Source organism: Rhamphochromis longiceps, linkage group LG14, assembly GCF_057381845.1.
Source record: "Rhamphochromis longiceps isolate RC_006_pf linkage group LG14, R_longiceps_female_GT1.1, whole genome shotgun sequence".
In the NCBI taxonomy this organism is placed as follows: Eukaryota; Metazoa; Chordata; class Actinopteri; order Cichliformes; family Cichlidae; genus Rhamphochromis; species Rhamphochromis longiceps.
In genome coordinates this window covers 35,984,372-36,002,567 of record NC_140570.1, presented here as the reverse complement: position 1 = coordinate 36,002,567, position 18,196 = coordinate 35,984,372, and the positions used below count along the sequence as shown (strand labels likewise).

The window sequence follows — 18,196 nt, the reverse complement described above, 5'->3', positions numbered from 1 at the left end:
ACAAAACAACCTGAAGAGCCGGTTCGGAGCCGAAAGAGCCGGCTCTTTTTAGTGAGCCGAACCGAAAGAGCCGGCTCTCTAAAAAGAGCCGGAAATCCCATCACTAGTACAGACGGTCCCAATAACCCAGTGGGTTTTGCTTACAGTGCGCTCTGCAGGTCTACACGGGGACCTGCTGGGAGAAACCACAGAGAGCGGAACATGTTGGGAGAGTCTTATAAGAGCGTGCGCCACCGTGTGGAGCAGGAGTGCGCGCTGGACGCCTCGCAACAGGAGGATGGGGATGGTGGAAGGGGGGCGGCGTCCCGGCAGGGGGTCCACAGTGAGAAGTCCTTCCTCACATCGACCCAAGATACATACAAGACAGACACTTTCCGCGCTTTCTTGTCATCAGTGTGATAAAAATGACATTTTCCAACAGCTACCATCATCACTAACAGCATCCACCCTCTCATTTAAACACCTTCAGCTCAGATCTTATGCTGTTTGAGTCAAAGCTCACATGCGTCTCAGAAACACCTACTTCAGTCGAAAATATATCTCAACCCGATTTTGCTTAAGCTAAACCACATTCATGTTTTTGTTTTTTTAAGGAACAATGTGCTAGACTTTATTAGACTGAAATCTTGCGCAAATGTCAGTGCATAGAAGGGAAAACGAAGTATCATGCGGACTTATGTTCAAGCCTATTTTTCACCCAGTCTCCACAGTGTCTGCATAGGCACAAAAAACTGCAGCGAAAATCACCCGCAGATTCTTACGAGTGGACATCCGCTGGTTCTGACGGGGCCAAACAACAACAGGTGTGGGGCTGAGCGCAGCACTTGCGTGATTAAATGTGGACAAAGAAAAAAAATCCCCATTTTCCAATGATACGCTGCAGCCAATTCATTGCCCAGTGAAGATATTTTATACCCTGAATTCCACTGCTTACCTCTGAGGCTGTTAGATGTCTGAAGGTGAGCTGTCAAATCCGTTAATCGATGCTCGCAGTAGGCTCCAGTTTAGAGACTTGGGGTGGACTCCTCAATCAGCCGTGTCGATCGATCCTGACGACGGTGATCCTGTTGATTGCTTTCTTATTAGTTAGTTATTCCTTTGTTTTGACAGTGCAGCGTGGCCATGCTACACCGGCAGGGCAGCGTGTGTTTTAATAGCTTCTGAAGTCCAGCAGCAGTTGGACACATCTATTCGAGTTGCACTTTTTTGCCAAACTCTCATCAGCATTTAAAATATTTTATCATCTAGCTGTAGCCCCTAATACTCACAGAGACTGCGGAATCTAATAAAAAAAAAATCACTGCCCTGGGTCTGTTGTTTCAAACTCACAATCCAAGGAGTGAAGATCCACACACACAAGTGCCGAGCGTCAGTACGATTGATGAGAGCAGCCCAGTGCCCAACAGAGACGCTTCAATCCAAACCAATACGCAACCGAGCAGGAAAGCAGCGGATTGGCTGTTTTTACTTGTTTGCTTATATTGTGGTCTATCGTCTCATTTTCAAGCGGAGGAAACACCTGCACCGTTTTGAAAACACCTAACCGGACACATTTCTTCTGGTTACCCCGCCTCTTCTCCGAATTTCAGACGTGACATCGTGCCAAACCAGCCAAAATAAGTTTGTGTGTTAGGATTATTTCAAATTAATTTACTGCCAGCAACAGAAAACATATTTCCTAATACATTCTGTTTCCAATACAATACAACAATTTCTCTTCCCTGCTCCAATATTCATGTATTTGCTCCTCAGAGAGCTTAGTTTTTACAGGTTTTTCACCAACGCTCAGTCATCATTTCTGCCCTGCTTCACCAAACAAAGCCTTAATCACACATTCTCTCTCCACTTCAGACTGCTGAACAATGGCTTATGTTTACCAGAACCCAAAACAAGACTGATGACTAAAAACGGCAACAAACTCTCTGATGAATGACTGAATATATCAGAAAGGCTTGCAGTGACATTCTGCAGGTGCAGTGTGTTCTTTTGAACAACATGTCTCCTTAAGAAAAAGAGAAATTTATAATGAATGAAGTTCAGAACTGAGCAAAGACATGCATTTACAGAATGAAGTTATCCTGTATAGGAGTAGAAGTAGAAGAAGAAGAAATCTATAGCTGAAAGCTGCTGCTAAAAATAACGTTACTATCCTGATATGTCGCCCAAACAAAAAGCTAAAGCAATTCTGATTATTAGTGCACTGCCAGACAGTCATCTACCATACAGTATAATATGATGTGAAGAAAGAAAGACCCCTAAAAAGCCCATAAGAAAAGAAATGGATGTATTTACTTCCCATTGTGTCATTATTAGTCTTTTTTTTATGATGTGTCTCATTAACTAAAAGGCTTCCCAGATTTTTTCCACCCCTCTGTTTATCACTACCACCACCACATTCCCAAATTTCTTCTTTTTCACTGCACGCTATTAAATGTCCATATTTGGTGCACTGATCATGTATATGATATATTGCCTTAAGGATATTTTGTCTTATTGGTGGACATGCAGGCAGATTCAAACAGAAACAGGGAATTAGTTTACCTTAATGAGGAGAAATACTGTGAGAGACCAGCCGTGAGCAAACCACGGACATCTCCCAGAAAGTCTGAGAGTATCTGGTACCTAATATGAGAAAGGAAGTTGTTTACCTCAACCTCCTTTACTATACCAGTTTGAGCAGAATACACTGCAGACCTCATTAGATAGGTGTTTCTCAGGTTCTCATGTCTCAGCAGGCCCACGTGGCCCTTCAGTTTGGTTGCTTTTTGTTCAAGGTTAACGTGAGAGTGATATACGTTTTACTTTTCAGTGTTGCCAGTTCACATTTTAATAGTTAATGAAAGCTGTTCCCAGAAAATAAACTTTCTTCAAAGGAATCAAAATACAGAGAGACTTAGTATTTAGTTGGTGATTTGCAGGTGAAAATACTTTTCAGTGTCTGTGTTTAAATATGAGGACTTTGTTTGCAATTAGCCAGCATTTCAGCAACCGGAGGCCCCAGCTTTGTTGCAATACAGTACGTGAAATGCTTTTTTGATGATTATTTGCAGCCTCTATGCATACAAATACAAAATTTTAACCAAATGTAATTTTACCTTGACATTTTTTTCAGTTCTGAGGCAGTGTTTATATACAGAAAGACTATAACAATGGGAACTTATCTCCAAATGAGTCGCTAAAGTCATTTAAAGAAGCTGACCAGTAATGAAAATAATACGTGGTTTTCTGTTCAATAATGATTAGAAGTCAGCGGCTGTTTTCTGCTGAAGGCTACAAGGCTGACGGCAGAGCTCTTTCCACACACCCACTCACTTTCTTTATTCCTATTCCTGTCAGTTTAATCAAATGAATGCCTATGTCTAACAGAGTATTGTATGTTTAATAGTGGTATTCTAGATTCAGGGTAATGTGCCCACTAGGAATGCCAAAGGACAAAAAAGGTCCTGCCAAAAGTGCCACCCACGTTTATACTGTCAGGGTTGCAACAATTATTTTTCACATTTTAAGGCATTTGGAAGGAGTCACCCGGTCTGACTTGGAGTGAGTCAGCAGGCAGACAATTTGGTTACAGTGTAGTCTGAGAAACGCTGGATGTACTGCATATTGACTAATAACAGTTTTCTCCAATAAACATGAAATTCCTTTTTATCAAGCGAGCACAAAACCCCGTGCATTGCAAAGCTGCCACGCACTGCATGGGGTTATTAGAAGCAAGTGTACATGTGACTCTTGTTCAAGAAGGTCAAGGCAAAAACAAAGGTTTTATACACAGTCCATGATCTGTTACAGACTATCAAGAAACTACTTGTGAATATAAAAGATGGATGAGATCAACACATCTGTTAGTGAATCCTGTTTTCATGTCTTACGTTGAGTGGTTTCAATGTTGCCATATTGGTGTTTTGAATCCAGATGTGATGAGGGAGGAGCAATGTGAGGGACAGTGCTTGTTTTTAGGGTCACAGCTTGTCAGTAACACAGTATACCTGCCATGACTATAATGAGGACCAGAATTTATAAAATTAATGTCTCATTATGTTCAGTAATGTTTCCTCAACACATATCTACTGTGTTGCTGCTCTGGACTCTAGACATCAGCAACAGGCAGAAATGTTTTTATGAAACAGTTCATTTTTTTTTTTTTTTTACAGTGTCCTGTACATTGCAATCAGAGTAGAGAAATCACCCTGATCCAGCTGATTGTGAGTTCCGGTGAGGTCTATTATTTACCTGCAGATTGACCCTCATGCTGTTAGAAGTGCATACATAAATACTCTTTGGTAGGAACAGCCTGTAACTCCGTAGCTGCTTAAATACACTGTGACACCAGCATTAGAGGGTTACTGTTTGGATTTACGTGGATGTTGTGACAAAAATATATTCCATTGATTAAAAGGAGCTTATAGGATGGGAGTTATGCTGGTTCTGTGAATGTAAAAACAACAAGAGAAGACAAACAACTAATCCAACTCAAGATTATCTTTTGTTTGTCTTATAACTACTTGAAAAGGAGCTTCTCATTGAGGCTGTGCTATAAAGAAACCCCTATAATAGGTAAACAAGTAAGCTTGGTAGGTCATTAACCAAGCAATTTAGAGGAAGTATGTTTGAATAAATTGCAGTCTTAGCAGTTTTTTTCAGCTCTGGGCTTAGGATACACCTCAAGCAGGCAGCGTTGAAAGCTATTTTGATATTAGCTTTTCTGCACACACACATCCGAACATGCACATACAGCTACCATGCATCACGAAACCAATCTGTGCTTAGTTCAGCCAAAGAAAGCTCATCACCATGAGGTGTGTGTATGTGCATGTGTCAGTGGGACAGCATTTCTGAGCCTGTGTGTGTGTGTGTGTGTGTGTGTGTGTGTGTGTGTGTGTGTGTGTGTGTGTTCTTGATGGAATGAGTCACAATGTCTCTGGTTTTGCTGTGGCTTCATGTAACTTTTCAAAATGGAATCTAATGCGTCAATTCATCTGCTCTGGATTTGCTGAAACAAAATTAAAGTCCTCAACGATGAGGCTTGACAGCAGCTGAAGACCACAAAGCTTCTCCCTGCTGCTTATCTCTGTAGGGGACAAAGAGGAGGACTGTCTTTTTAGAACTATGTGAATACTAAATGGCTATTGTCAGAGGCATGATTCGGAATATCTCATTCATTGCATTATGATTCGGTGAAATGGGAGCTTACCATCCATGTCTTTAAAGCAATGGTATGAGCTCTGGTTTAAAACCAAACTGAAATAACCAACGCTAATAACAATCCTTATGAATATGATTTTGGACTTCAGCACTAGGGAAAAATAGAGTTTGATCAACAGTATTTCTGTGACAATAATGTTATGACACGGTGGCAAAAAGACTTTCTCTGAATGTATTGGCAAAAGGCAGAGAACACCTAGAACAAGTTGCTGCTCCATCACACACAAGCAGTCCAACACATTCACACTGAGATTCACACTTCTGGCAGTTTAGAGCCTTTAGTGTCACTTTCCTCCCACAGTTCAAAGACAGGACCTGTTAACTAGCAGCTTTTCAAATTGCCTGCTTTCCAATTGATGCTGTGAGGACAAATAATAGTACAAATAAATCTGATTAAGTAAATGCAAAAATACACCCTGGCGATTTTTATAATTCAGCAAGAGTTTAGATATTTTATTTATTTATTTTTCTGGGGAAAAAACCTTTCAGTTCAAGTTCAAGTCCTGTCTGAGGAACATAGTGCAGTCAGTTCACGGTTACCATGGTTTAGCCTGTTATTGACAGAAGGAGCTGTGGCTAAATATAATTGAGCAAGTCTCTTCTTCTGCACGGAGGTCAGATCCATGGCTTCTGAAAAATAAAAAACCATCACGCTGGGTGGTCAGGTATCTGGAGAGCAGACGAAATACAAATTTCAAAGCTGTGCTGTTGTCATGGATCAAGTGAGAGACAAGGTTATTCTAGTTAAAATATATGTGAACAAATATTGTAGTTAACTAAGATTTAAAAAGAAAGAAAGAAAGCTTCTAAGAAAACGATGAAAAATCAACTAAAATTACTTTTAACTTGGAAAACTAACCAAAACAAAACAGAGGAAATATTCTTAGTTTTAGTATTTGTTAGTTTAGTTATTTTTTAACTCAGATTTTTAAACAATAAGAATTAAACTAAAACCAGAAAACTTATTCTGGAAACTAAATGAAACTAAACTGATTTAAGAACAAAAGAATACTAACCCCAGTGAGAGACGGTTCTGATTTAAGGCAAATGTCCTGCTTTAACAGACATATTTTAAAATAGCTCCACAATTGTTTACATTACATTAATATTTTTCACATTAAACTGATTCACTTACTCAACCTCAGCTTCTTAATCACCAAAAACTGCAGTGAACAGGCTGGAGTTACACATCACAGCAGCCTGTCTGTAAATGTGCCAAAATAACCTTATTGGATATGAATCATGAATGAAGGAGAACTGATCTAAAGAGAGGTGATTTAAAAAGGAGAGCATTTCATATGGTAATCTTCAGTTGGTGGTTACAGTATAAGAATATTTTAGAAAGATTTCTGTCCTAGAAATCTGTGTCTCTCTGTCTAAAATTTTCAGGGATATTTTGTTGCATTTTTGTTGGTAAAAGTTGCATTTGCATGTTTTCATTAAAATAGAATTATTTTCAGAGTTTGACAAAACTTCGTGCAAGTACTTCCAGAAAGTTACTACAGTACCAACACTTCGGGGGGCGGGGTGAAACCGCTGTGAGACCTTGCCCCATCCTATCATGTGACCTACTGAGGTCACCTGAGTCATCAAGGTGCGAGTTGGGTTTGAAGCACCTGGGATGGGATTTTAAGACTGCATTGTAGTTGGCTGATAGATGGAGATGTAAGCCGACACCTCTATTCAATGATTATTCACAGCAGACATGCATAGCCTCCTTTGCTCCTCTTTCAAACCATCTGTCTTCTCACATGGCACATCATGGCACATTAAGGGCAAGCACAATGGTGCAGTGGCCTCCCATTAAAAAGGTCCTGGGTTTGAATCTACCCGCCAGCTGGAGGGCCTCTGTCCAAGGCATGCATGGGGTTAGTCCTTACTTGTGATTCTGAACTGGCCATAGGTGTGAGTGGTTGCTTATCGCTTAGCTTTTGTCTTATGACAGCTGGGAGAGGGTGTCAACTCCCCTTCCTGACCCTGAACTGGTTAAGCAGAAGAAGATGGATGGATGCTCCCTGATGGATGGAGCAAGTATCACAGGTCTTTATTTCAGTCACCTTGTGCAACCCAGACTTGTTGTCTGCTAACCTGCCTCTCATCCATTCATCAGTCAAACTGAGCAGCAGATAGCGAACCACAGGACATAAAGGTTACAGAATAATGTGCTCTAAACCCACCAATAGGCTCGCTGAGACAACACACAGTCTCCATGAGACAGAAACATATAAATAGCATATGACAACCTTTTTGAAATCCAGACTGTTACTGTGTCTCTCTTTCTCTCAATTTAAATGATAATATATTTAAAAGGAGATGTACTGAGAGCATTGTGTGCTCCCAGTACATGTACACTGACTCTTTGTTGCCACGTTGTTTATTCTAATGAGCATCCTTAAAGTCTTAATGCAAGATTTAGTGTACATACAGACACAGCCACCAACTGTAAGTGGATGAAAACAGGATAGAGCCAAGTCAATTATTCTTACATGAAATTGTGCTACATATGCTTCCTGGACATAGAACATTGAATGAACTATCTCTGGCTTTCTGGCTGAGATTGTAATTTAGCATATTTTTATGATGTGCACCAGTTCGTAGAAACTTTCTTACAGTGCCTTCAACTACAACAGCATCCTAACTTAATACATAACCATTTAAGTCACTTTATATAATGAAGAAGGTTTTGATGCTCAGAGAAGGAAGTTCAACTCTTTACAAATTGGATTTGCTTTTGATAGGATCTTGGAAACTTATTCTTCAGACCTAATCTACTCTGGAGCAGATTAGTTTAAGATAAAGGATCTATACATATAAAACAAAAACCTAATAACCAATAAAGCCTTGCACTGGAAGTCAGTCTGTGTTATGTTTTTAGATGTGCTTATTTTTTGCTCTCAGACAGTTTAACACTGATAAAGTTAAAGCTGAAAGAATATCTAAGAATAAGTTTTACATAACATAGGAATTTCTTCATTGAACCAATTCATTAATTCAATGAAATACAGAAGTAATTATAGGCGTCATTATGGCACCTCGGTGATGGGCAGTGAAGTTTGCTAAATGAGACGATCTCTTTTTCCTTAGATTGCCTTTTTTGGATTTAATTTTAGATTGATTTTTTTTTAATGTAGAGCTTTTCTATTATTTGTGGCCACTCAAAAGTCTTGAAGTGCACCCATTAATACAGTGCTTTTCATACAGAGCTTTTACATGTGCACAGTCCCTCTTTCTGCTCTGCTCTCCTCCGCTTTAGCTCTAGGAGCTGTGTTGCTTTCAGACTGCATTATCAGCTTCATATTTTTCTAATATTATAGTTTCCTTCTTGTTTTTATGTTACTCTGTGGATTGGGCCTGCCCATGTTTGTGACTGATCATACTCACGGGTAAATTGATAGATTGATTAGATTGATAGATTGGTATAGATTATAGATTCCGGGTTATGTTAATGAGGTAACAAGTGGTAACCTCTGGAGCTGAAAAATGAAGCCAAGGCTTAAATGACGCGGTTCCTTTCATGGGACTTGAGGCTGGCTCCAAAAAATAAACAATCCTCATAGACTATCACATGAAAATAACAAACTTTACAGCAGAGAAGTTCATAACGTCTGCATATGTTTACATACTGGAGTGAGGGGATTGCTGTCTTAAGTGACAGGTGTGCTGACATGGGTAGTAGTATGAAATTTTGTTGAATGAAATTCTAGTATTTTATTATTTTGTTACCATCCATCCTCTTCTGCTTATCTAATTCAGGGTCACAGGGAGACTGGAGCCTATCCCAGCTGCCACGGCGTGAGAGCTGATAGGTGCCTCTTGGGTTGGTACAGTATATGAATGAAGGTGACTCATGTGACTCTTATATTACAGTAGGTGAAGCCAGAAAAGGGAGATATAGCCTGGTCATTTTGTACTTTCTTCATACTTAATTTTGTGAAATTAGGTATTTTGACTTGGATACAAGTTATTTTGCAGGTCAACATTAATGGTGCTCAAGAAAGCAAAAAAGAAAGTAAAGAAGTTTAACCTTCAGCTTGATTTTGCTAATTGCTTTTGATGGTGTCAAATGTTTGCATGGACGTTTCCCCTTTTATTCACAGAGTTGTGAAACAGACCATATGACAGCTGAGCCTGAGGAAAGAAACAATGATCCAGGACACACAGCAGGCAATTAGCACCTATCTCTCCTAATCAGTCTGCGCCCTGCATGCATTTCAGCACTCATTATTGAGACAGATTTTCTATGATTCATCGCATTGCTGTGTGATTTACCACCACTCAGCAGTCAGGCGAGAATTCATTACACCATTAGAATGCAAATCCTCCTTTGAAAATAAAGCATCAATATGTGAGGCGATGCTTTCATTAGACGGTCATTTGGTTGAGTCACTTTGTTTTAAGTGGGAATTAGCATATGAGCTAAATCAAGGTCGTTCGCCCCACCTGTCTCATACAGACACGACACGCTACAACCAACCAATACAGCATCCCAATACTTCTGGGGGCAAATGTCAGTTTTTAAGCAGTTGCATCTTTGAGTAACGCACTATGACGACCCAGATGATAAATGAGTGAGCAAAGTTAATTTAGTCAACCAATAGGAGGTCAGGTGTATGTGTTGATAGAGCATTTGTGGGCTTGTACTAACAGTTGAGCTTCACTGCTGCTTCAAGTGATGTGACAAATGAATTTGAGTGCACGAGAAAGAAGCTGGAGCAGAACGATTCCCATCACACATTCTCGGGGTGTGATTTGTGCTCTCCTGCCACATTTGAACCACAGCAATCTGAACATGTAACATAAGAACTGAAGGAAAATGCATTAGCTTGTAATAAAGCATTATAATACCAGATATGGGTCCCTGTTTCAGTTGTGTGAGGCTTTTATTTTTTTCAGCAGTTTCCTCTTTGGCAGCAGGCATCCTAACATTTGGCTCCTGCTCCCTTGAAATCTGTTGATTTGACAGAGTGCCGATACACTCGTCCCTGCACGTCTGAATTCATTTATGTACAGACAGACAAGCAAAGCAGTCACAGAAGCTTCTGAATGTACAGGTACTATAGATATAAACACAGCTGGGTGTAAGCAGGCTTATAGGTCAGCCTTTTCAGACATTTTAGACCAAAGATGAACAATGAGCATGTCATTATTCAAAGCACAATACACCAAAGAAAGTATTCAGTAGAGTACACTATGTATATTTATTCTTTTTTTCATTTCTTGTCACAGCCCCACTAGAAAATCCCCCACAAAATAATATTTAAAATAAGCCTCAGTTCACTCACATGACTCTGTTAACACTAATGCTGACATTCACATTACTAAAAAGATTAGTTTTGTTATATAATATTGTCATAAATCATGAGGAGACATATCTAAATCTACTGTCAGCAGGCAACTTAAAAGTGCGAAGGGTCACCTGACAACAGGAAGTCAAAGATTTGACTTACCACAATCCAGGAGCAGGTTTTTGAGACAGGTAAAGCAACTAGGACTGATGGTCTGTTGCACATGGACACAGACTGGATTAACTCAGGAACAGGAAGCTGCTTATAGCCCAGGTTCTTTGGACATCTGGCCCAAACAGGAAACACACAGATGCACAGTTATAAACATTATCTGCATATACATACAAGTCTACACGCTGCCCACAAACGCTGAAGACGAAGAAGGGGCACTGAGTAATGGTTTGAAACAGGCTGTGAAAACTCGCCAGTGAGGCAAACAGACTTTTTTCTCTTCTGAAAACACGCAATCATGTCCTCCAACACATTTACCAGTCATCTGCAAATACCATTATCACTTTCACATTCCCATGAGGTCTGGGCACATTAGTATAAAGGATGCTTCTAGACACACCCTTAAAAATGCCACCTTTATAAATACACAGTTTACTCCCAGGTTACAGTGCTGAGTGGATGCTGAAAGCAGAATGATCCATGGACTTGAAGACAAAGTGTTTACAGCCTCACAATCAGAAGCTACCTGTGAGCTTGTACACACTGGCAGCAGCTTTAAATGGATGTCCCTCTGGGACATAAACAGGAGAAAAAAATGAACACCTAAAACAATTTTTAACCATGGCTGTAAAGGAGATGATTCATTGACAAATCCCCATAATGACCCTTGCTCGTACTCTTTTGGGCTCCAAAGAGACAGTGGACTCCACACCTACCTGGAAAATAATTAAAAGTGATTTCCTACTTGCCAAAAATAATATCCCTTGGTAGCCCCTGCTTTAAAATGGCACTTTACATCTGAACCTAACAAAGCATTTTGGATGAAATAAGTTGTGATGGCTGCAGTTACAGCCACACAGTGTTAATAGCCACCAAATATTAGAGGCTTACACATAACACTACACTCACATTTTTCTTTCTTTAAATATAGGATTTAATTTACAGGATAATAAATAACTAGTTTTGGTTTAGAATTAATTTACATATTCACATAATACTGCATTCTAAAATAAGTGCGCACATTTTAGTTTAGACTGTTATGTATGATTTAATCTTTGTTTTCTGAGTGACCTCAGTTGCAGCTGCTCCAGTCCTTTGATTGATGAGCCAAGAGGTGGAAAAGGGGAGGAGCAAGCCTATATGGAGACCAGCAAATTGGCACATACCATAACTCTGGATCAGGAGGGGAATTGGAAATTGTTATGCTAGTTTCAGTTAGGTTGTTTGTGTTCTACCCCTTTTTTGTGTGCTGATCAGCGACTATTTAAATTTCCCCTTTGTTTACGTAGGTCAGTTTGTTTGAGTTGCTAGTATTGTTTGAGAGATCAGAGCAGAGATCATCCTCCATCAGTCCTCCTAGAGCACATGGACACGACTTCTCTCTCATTTAAAAATGCTTTCACATTATAACAACAATAACAGTAATAGTAATAATAATAACAACAATTTCTCCATGCAAAGAAATACTTTTATTCAGTTAGATTTATCCTTGTGTATATTGGAATGGCCTTCTCTGGAAACAGTCTTGAACCCAGAACTGTCACCTGCAACTGCAACAACAAAGTGCTTCACAGCATTACTGGATAAAACTCTTTTGGAGACATTTCAAAGTTACACTGACATTAAAGCTATTTGGTAAAAAGCACCCCTGAATCCAAAGTGACTTTGAGAGTGCACCAGTTTCCAGTCTTAATGGCAATAAGCATTGCAAGCACACAAGTGGGAACGTGTCAGTCATGGGGAAATTATTATTTTGAATCCATTATTCCACTGTGGACGTAACAACATGCTTTCATTATGTTCCTTTTGACATTAGACATTTGTTTTGCTTAATCACACAAACTCTTAAGATTTGGCAGGAGGCAGTGCTGGTTAAATGTGTTGCACAATAACACAATAAAAATAACGGCCATGTTCGGCGGATACATTTGCAGATTTAAGATTATGTAATGAATAAAAAACTAAAATACACCAGTCAAGCCATTAAGTGAAATGGGAATTTTTAGTATCTTGCCTATGGATATTTGGCATGCAGACCAAATATGCACCAAGGGATCGAACCACCAACCTTCTAATTATTAGATGACCTCTATCTGCTGAGCTATTCACTATTCACAAGGTTGTGAGTGAATCGATGATGAATAATCAATCAAATCCAACTGAAATTAGATGTTTTAATAATCACCTTCAAATGAACCTTTGCCTCAACACAGTCAGACTTACCTACTGCACATAACACTTCATCAACCCAATGATGCATCAGTATCACGTTCTTTCAATGGGAGCTCTGTCTTCAAGGAGGCAAATAACTTAACAACAAAAAATGTGCATATCCTGCTCTCTTATCATGAGTCCCCTGTGGAAAAGGAGCTATTACCAGTCATTACCAGTCACTTAAACCGCAGGCAGGCAGATTCCCACTCCTGACGTGTCTGAGATTTCACTATAAACTACAGAGACGGGTACAGTTAAACCAATAAAGCCAGAAATAACCGTAAATTTGCAATGTGCTCTCATGCTTTACATGCATTCGGATTAAAAGTCACGTATGGCATTTTTACCTCAACTTTGTGAAGGACAGTATATATCAATTACAAATTACTGGTGCTTATTAATGTTTTACAGCTATTTTTGATATGTGCCCCACTATTTAAAAAACTAAAAAAAGGAACTGCTTCTTGTTGATTGCAAAATGAAAGAAAAAAAATGCTATTATCTGTGGTAGAGCCATCCACCTACTCTTATATAGAAGTAGACAACCAGACAGCTTTCTTTTCTTTTGTCTGTGGTAATTGCAGACTGAAATAAAGATGAAGCCATGCAGCTCTACTTATTTAACCTTTCAGTTTACCCCACAATCTCCACACTCAAGAATCTCAACATTTCTCGCATCAGCAGGAACTATGAAGCCCTGCTTTCTTAGAAATAGCTAAATAGTGACTTTATGCCCGACCTGGCCATATATAATCTTAAAAACCTAACAATACTACAGCTCAAAGAATTTTCCAACTGCACGAAGACTCAGTTTACATAAATTACTCCACACCTTGTGGACTAAAAATGAGACACACAGTATTTTGAAAAGAACACAATTTCTGAACAGTTAAATGCCACCGTGAGTTTTATGTCCCTTGCTTCTAATTTATTGAAGCAATAGTTCCCCAGTCCCCAGATTTTGGACACTGGCTGCTTTTTGACTCATTTTCAATCCAGTCCCTTTTTGTTTTTTTGCTTGTTTGTTAAGCCACTTCACACTTATCTATGAATCATTCAAGCATAAAAAAGCCAATAAACTCAAGGGACAAATTAGTTTTGTGTCTACACATAACAAAAAAAAAAAAAAAAAAAAAATGAAAGTCCCCAAAAATACATAGCATTTTCTCTCTCTATTTATTAATATAAAGAAATGAAGGATGGCTTAATCCTTCATTTCCTTCACTTAATAATGCAAGTTTTCTGTAGAGGGTAGAGGATAATGTGTTTGTAAAAATGCCTAACTCACCACTACCATCACCTTTAATATTTTTATTTCTGAAGTGCCAAAGTTACATGTAGAAATTTAAAAAAGGGGCTGCTGTATGTCTGAATCACTTTTGTTCGGTTAGTGCTCTCCTTGTGGCCTCTAAGTGCAGCCTAGAAAACTTTTGCCACAATCATTCCTTTGTTAAAATGTCAACTTCTCAATACTGGCCTCTAAGTGCAGCCTAGAAAACTTTTGCCACAATCATTCCTTTGTTAAAATGTCAACTAGCAGATCATTACATGGAGAAACCTTTGGAATGCAAGCATGCTGATCCACACAGGTATGCACACATGGGTATTCACAGACGCGGACTAAAGCTTTCTTGGCTGCTGCCTCAAAGCACACTGTGCGCTGTCTATCTTGCGTGCTGCACAATATCGTTTATTATTTAGTAAATATTGATATCTATGGCTAGCTAGTTTATTGTGATGGTGCTTTGTTTTCTCTATTATTATGTTACTCTTTGTTGTTTGCTGTCTCCTCTGTTTGTTTTTTTTGTTTGTTTGTTTTTTTTTCTCCATACAGGTGACCCAGGAGTTCTTTTTTTTTTTCTCTCTCTTCCCCCCCCTTCTCACCGTCTCTTCTCCCCTTTGGTTTTCTTTCTTTCTCTCTCCCTCTTTCTCTCATTCATTCCCCCTGTCCTATTTATTAAAAAAAAATAAATAAATAAAAAAAAAATAAAAAAAAAAAAATGACAAAGGATGAACTGAAGCTCTGCCATCACGTAATGTCGCATACTGCTGTTTCTGATGTCATTTAAAAAAAAAAAAAAAAAGTCAACTTCTCAGTACTGCTGCAAGTAAAAAGTCAACAAAAAACTGCGAGAAGTACAGTAAGTTATTGTTATTTGCTTTAAGATCTCGTTGAACTGTATGAAATTCACGAGTGAGAAAGAACTTTATTGCAAAGACATCTATTACAGTGATACATTAACACACCACCACATCAGAGACCTGAGAAAACAAACCAAATTCATGTGATTCTGTAGATTTTCATCCATGAAAAGTTTTTTACATATGGACTGAATAACAAACTAGTAGAGGTTCTGCATTGTTCTGACATGACAAACATTTGATGGTACATATGAATTTAACCAGCAAAAAGCAGCATTACAGTACCAATCCAATCTAAACTTAAACCTTAATCTGGTTCATCTTTGTACCCAGTGTTGTTTAAATTAAGCTATGACCTGTTATAGACTAAGATTCTGAGTTTTTGATGTAAAACAGTAAGAGAAGCATGCCTGCTTTATCATATTAAACATTTCTTAGTTTAGCTCAAATGATCAAACACAAAATGTTGACTTTTTTATGACTGCGGTACTGAAATACTTCAAACACATGATTTTGTTTTTAATAAAACAGCCACATCATATGTTTGAAACGCTACATATTTTCTATCATCCAGATACGAAGTGCTGAAACCAGTCAAAGGTGACAATGCGAGAAAACAGAGAATGCAATGCATTGGAAGAAAACTGGAAAAAAAGAGAGCATCAAGAAGCATGTGCTGTAAAAAGACTCTCCCATGGAGGTGCAGCCTTGATGCACTTCTCTCACTGCTCAACTCTTTTCCTTCTAAATAAAAACAACCACAGTCCTAATGAGTAGGAGGAAGAGCAAAGGTGCCCGGGAAAGATGCGGTGCTCCCAAGGACAACATAAGGAGAAATATAGGCACTACTCCTTATGTGCTAATCTTGTCCTGTGCTGTGCAGTTGCATCACTAAAACCTAGATTTAAAAGCTTTAGAAATGAAGATAAGATCGTGCGAAAAACCCGTCAATGGCTTCAACAAAGTAAAATATTGCCACTGCCTTATTACAAGGATCAATGCCATTCATATTTATAATAATAATTTCAAAAAGTGGGGTATTTTAAAGATCTAGGCACATCTATGAAGAAAAAGAAGCAATAACCTGATGTTCCGGCAAATTCCTAGAAAACAGGAGTGAGTAAATTTCTTCTGGTCCATGGCTGATTTTAGAGGTTATGTCAAAAGAAATGAAATATAAGAAAAATTAAACCAGGGAGTCCACATGACAAGGAAGGCAGCTGTGGACATACAGACACACAAATAACTCTGAAGCTCCAAGAGGATAGCAATAAAAACAACAAACCCTTAATTTTCCGTTTTTTATTTAAGTATTGGTGCTCACTATAGCAACTCTACCTCTGTCTGGTTTCTCTCGCTCGCTCATCCATCTATCAGCATCCTGAGATGTCTTTGCTTTTGTTGCGTCGTTGGAAACGTGTCTCAGCAGGGTCGAAACCTTGTTCTTGGGCTCCAAACAGAGCCCAGCTGGGAGTCTTGGCTACGTAGTCCAAGGCAGAGAAAGTCTGCTGTCCTCCACTCTCATCATAAGCTTGGATCAGTTCCTGAAAGCGTTCGTAGTCGATCCATGTCCACCACTCGCCATCCATCTTGAACTAAAACCACAGAAACAAAAAGACAGAAACAAGGTTGCAGATGAGCAACAAGCAGTAATCCAAGTAGAGTTTAGGGATCTGTGCTTTTGCAAATCTTTTGCTAAGCCTGTTTGCAATTCAACACTAATTTAAGGAGACGGCCACCTGACACCATGTCCACTGATGTCAGCCGTTTCCGTATCAGAAAATAATATCACCCATCAAATTTCATGCATCTGTCATTTCATGAAAGTAAAACAAGAGATGCACACATTTCATTTCTACAGGATATTTCACTGGAACTGAAGCAAAGCAGAAAGCAAAGGCTCTCAGCAAATTACCACACAAACACATAAGTGTTGTGTGCTGTAAATTCAACCATAAATAATTCACAGGTGTGAAAGATGAACATTAATTAAAGAGCTTCTTCCTCCACATTCACCACTGGCTAGAAGTTGAGCCTTTCTTTAAATGGTGTGGGATTCATCAACTCCACCACTTCCCTTCCAATCCCATCACTTGTTTTATCAATCACTGCTTCCTTCTTCATCACCCAATTTGCCATCCATCTCACTAAAGAGAAAAAAAGAGCAGAGATAAATGGGCAGCGGAGCGTGGAGAAAGAATATGTGTGTGTGTGTGTGTTTATTGAGTGGGGCACACAAACTACCCGGGAAAGAGAGAACAGCTTGTGTGTTTGACAGTGAGGGAAGAGCCTCCATCATCATTCGCTAAGCCTGCCTGTTTTCCCTGACGAGCACAGTGGGTGAAGAGCGTGACCTCTACTTTCCCAGCATGCACCAGTGCTCTCTAGTTGATACAATACGATGTTTTCCTTGTTATCAGCAAAGGTGGGAAAGACTGAAAAGAAACAGGGGGCAGGCAAAGAAGCAAGCGTGTGTTATATAAACCAAACTTCTCTGAAGTTTGATGCTATTTATAGCTAACTCTACAGCAAAGCTTGAATTTCAAAGTGGTCCCTGAAGACTTGGAAGTTTTCTATAAGCTGTAACTGGATGCAAAATGTCACCATGTTGTCACTGGGGACAAACATTGTGCTTTTAGCATTTAAAATTTGTTTCAGGTTCACTGCTGCTTTAGCCTGACCCCCCATGAGTGCACTTGGGCTCACCACTTTAAAATTTTCACACACCAAACTGCTCCTACCACTTTATTCATAAACAAGTGGAAAAGAGAGTAACATCACATCACTGACTTTCTTCTAAAAAGAAAAAAATATAGCAACTTGATGAATTTCTTTTTTACTCATGAATGCTGATTTGCCCCTTTAAAGACTAATGATGCCTCACTGAGGGTAAATGGCTTTTGAACGTTAGCCTGTTGATGACCCAGTGCCTTCGTCGGTCATTAGAGAAAATCTCTTTGCCACTTCTAACGAAGCCCAAGAAGAGTCAAAATAATGGAACCATCACCTGTTGGGAGTTGATGTTTGTTGTAATGAGGAAGGACTATATTTGCTTAGCTGGCATGTCAGTAAACAATTACTGTCTCTGTGAGAGCAAAGCTGTGCCGTCTTAGAGGAGAACAGGCACCCAGCGGTTTTAACTAACTAAATGAGCTACTTTCATGTCAGAACATGTCACTGAG

At 39.2% G+C, this 18,196-nt stretch overlaps 2 protein-coding genes across 3 annotated transcripts in view; both read right to left on the bottom strand.

The window, feature by feature from the left end:
• The window catches only part of caln1 (calneuron 1), a 76,962-nt gene extending 66,187 nt beyond the window's left edge, over window positions 1–10,775 (bottom strand). Inside the window, exon 1 of one of the 2 annotated variants that reach the window (XM_085379653.1) lies at window positions 10,650–10,775. The gene's annotated coding sequence lies outside the window, so the exon portion shown is untranslated. Of the gene's footprint in view, window positions 1–934; window positions 1,058–10,649 lie in introns of those variants that run through there. The other variant, XM_085379654.1, reaches the window with a different exon arrangement.
• A 4,279-nt stretch (window positions 10,776–15,054) lies between these two features.
• The window catches only part of tyw1 (tRNA-yW synthesizing protein 1 homolog (S. cerevisiae)), a 60,387-nt gene continuing 57,245 nt past the window's right edge, over window positions 15,055–18,196 (bottom strand). Inside the window, exon 16 of the mRNA XM_085429199.1 lies at window positions 15,055–16,609. Coding sequence (XP_085285325.1) covers window positions 16,388–16,609 — 222 coding nt within the window. The 3' untranslated portion in view covers window positions 15,055–16,387. The remainder of the gene's footprint in view (window positions 16,610–18,196) is intronic.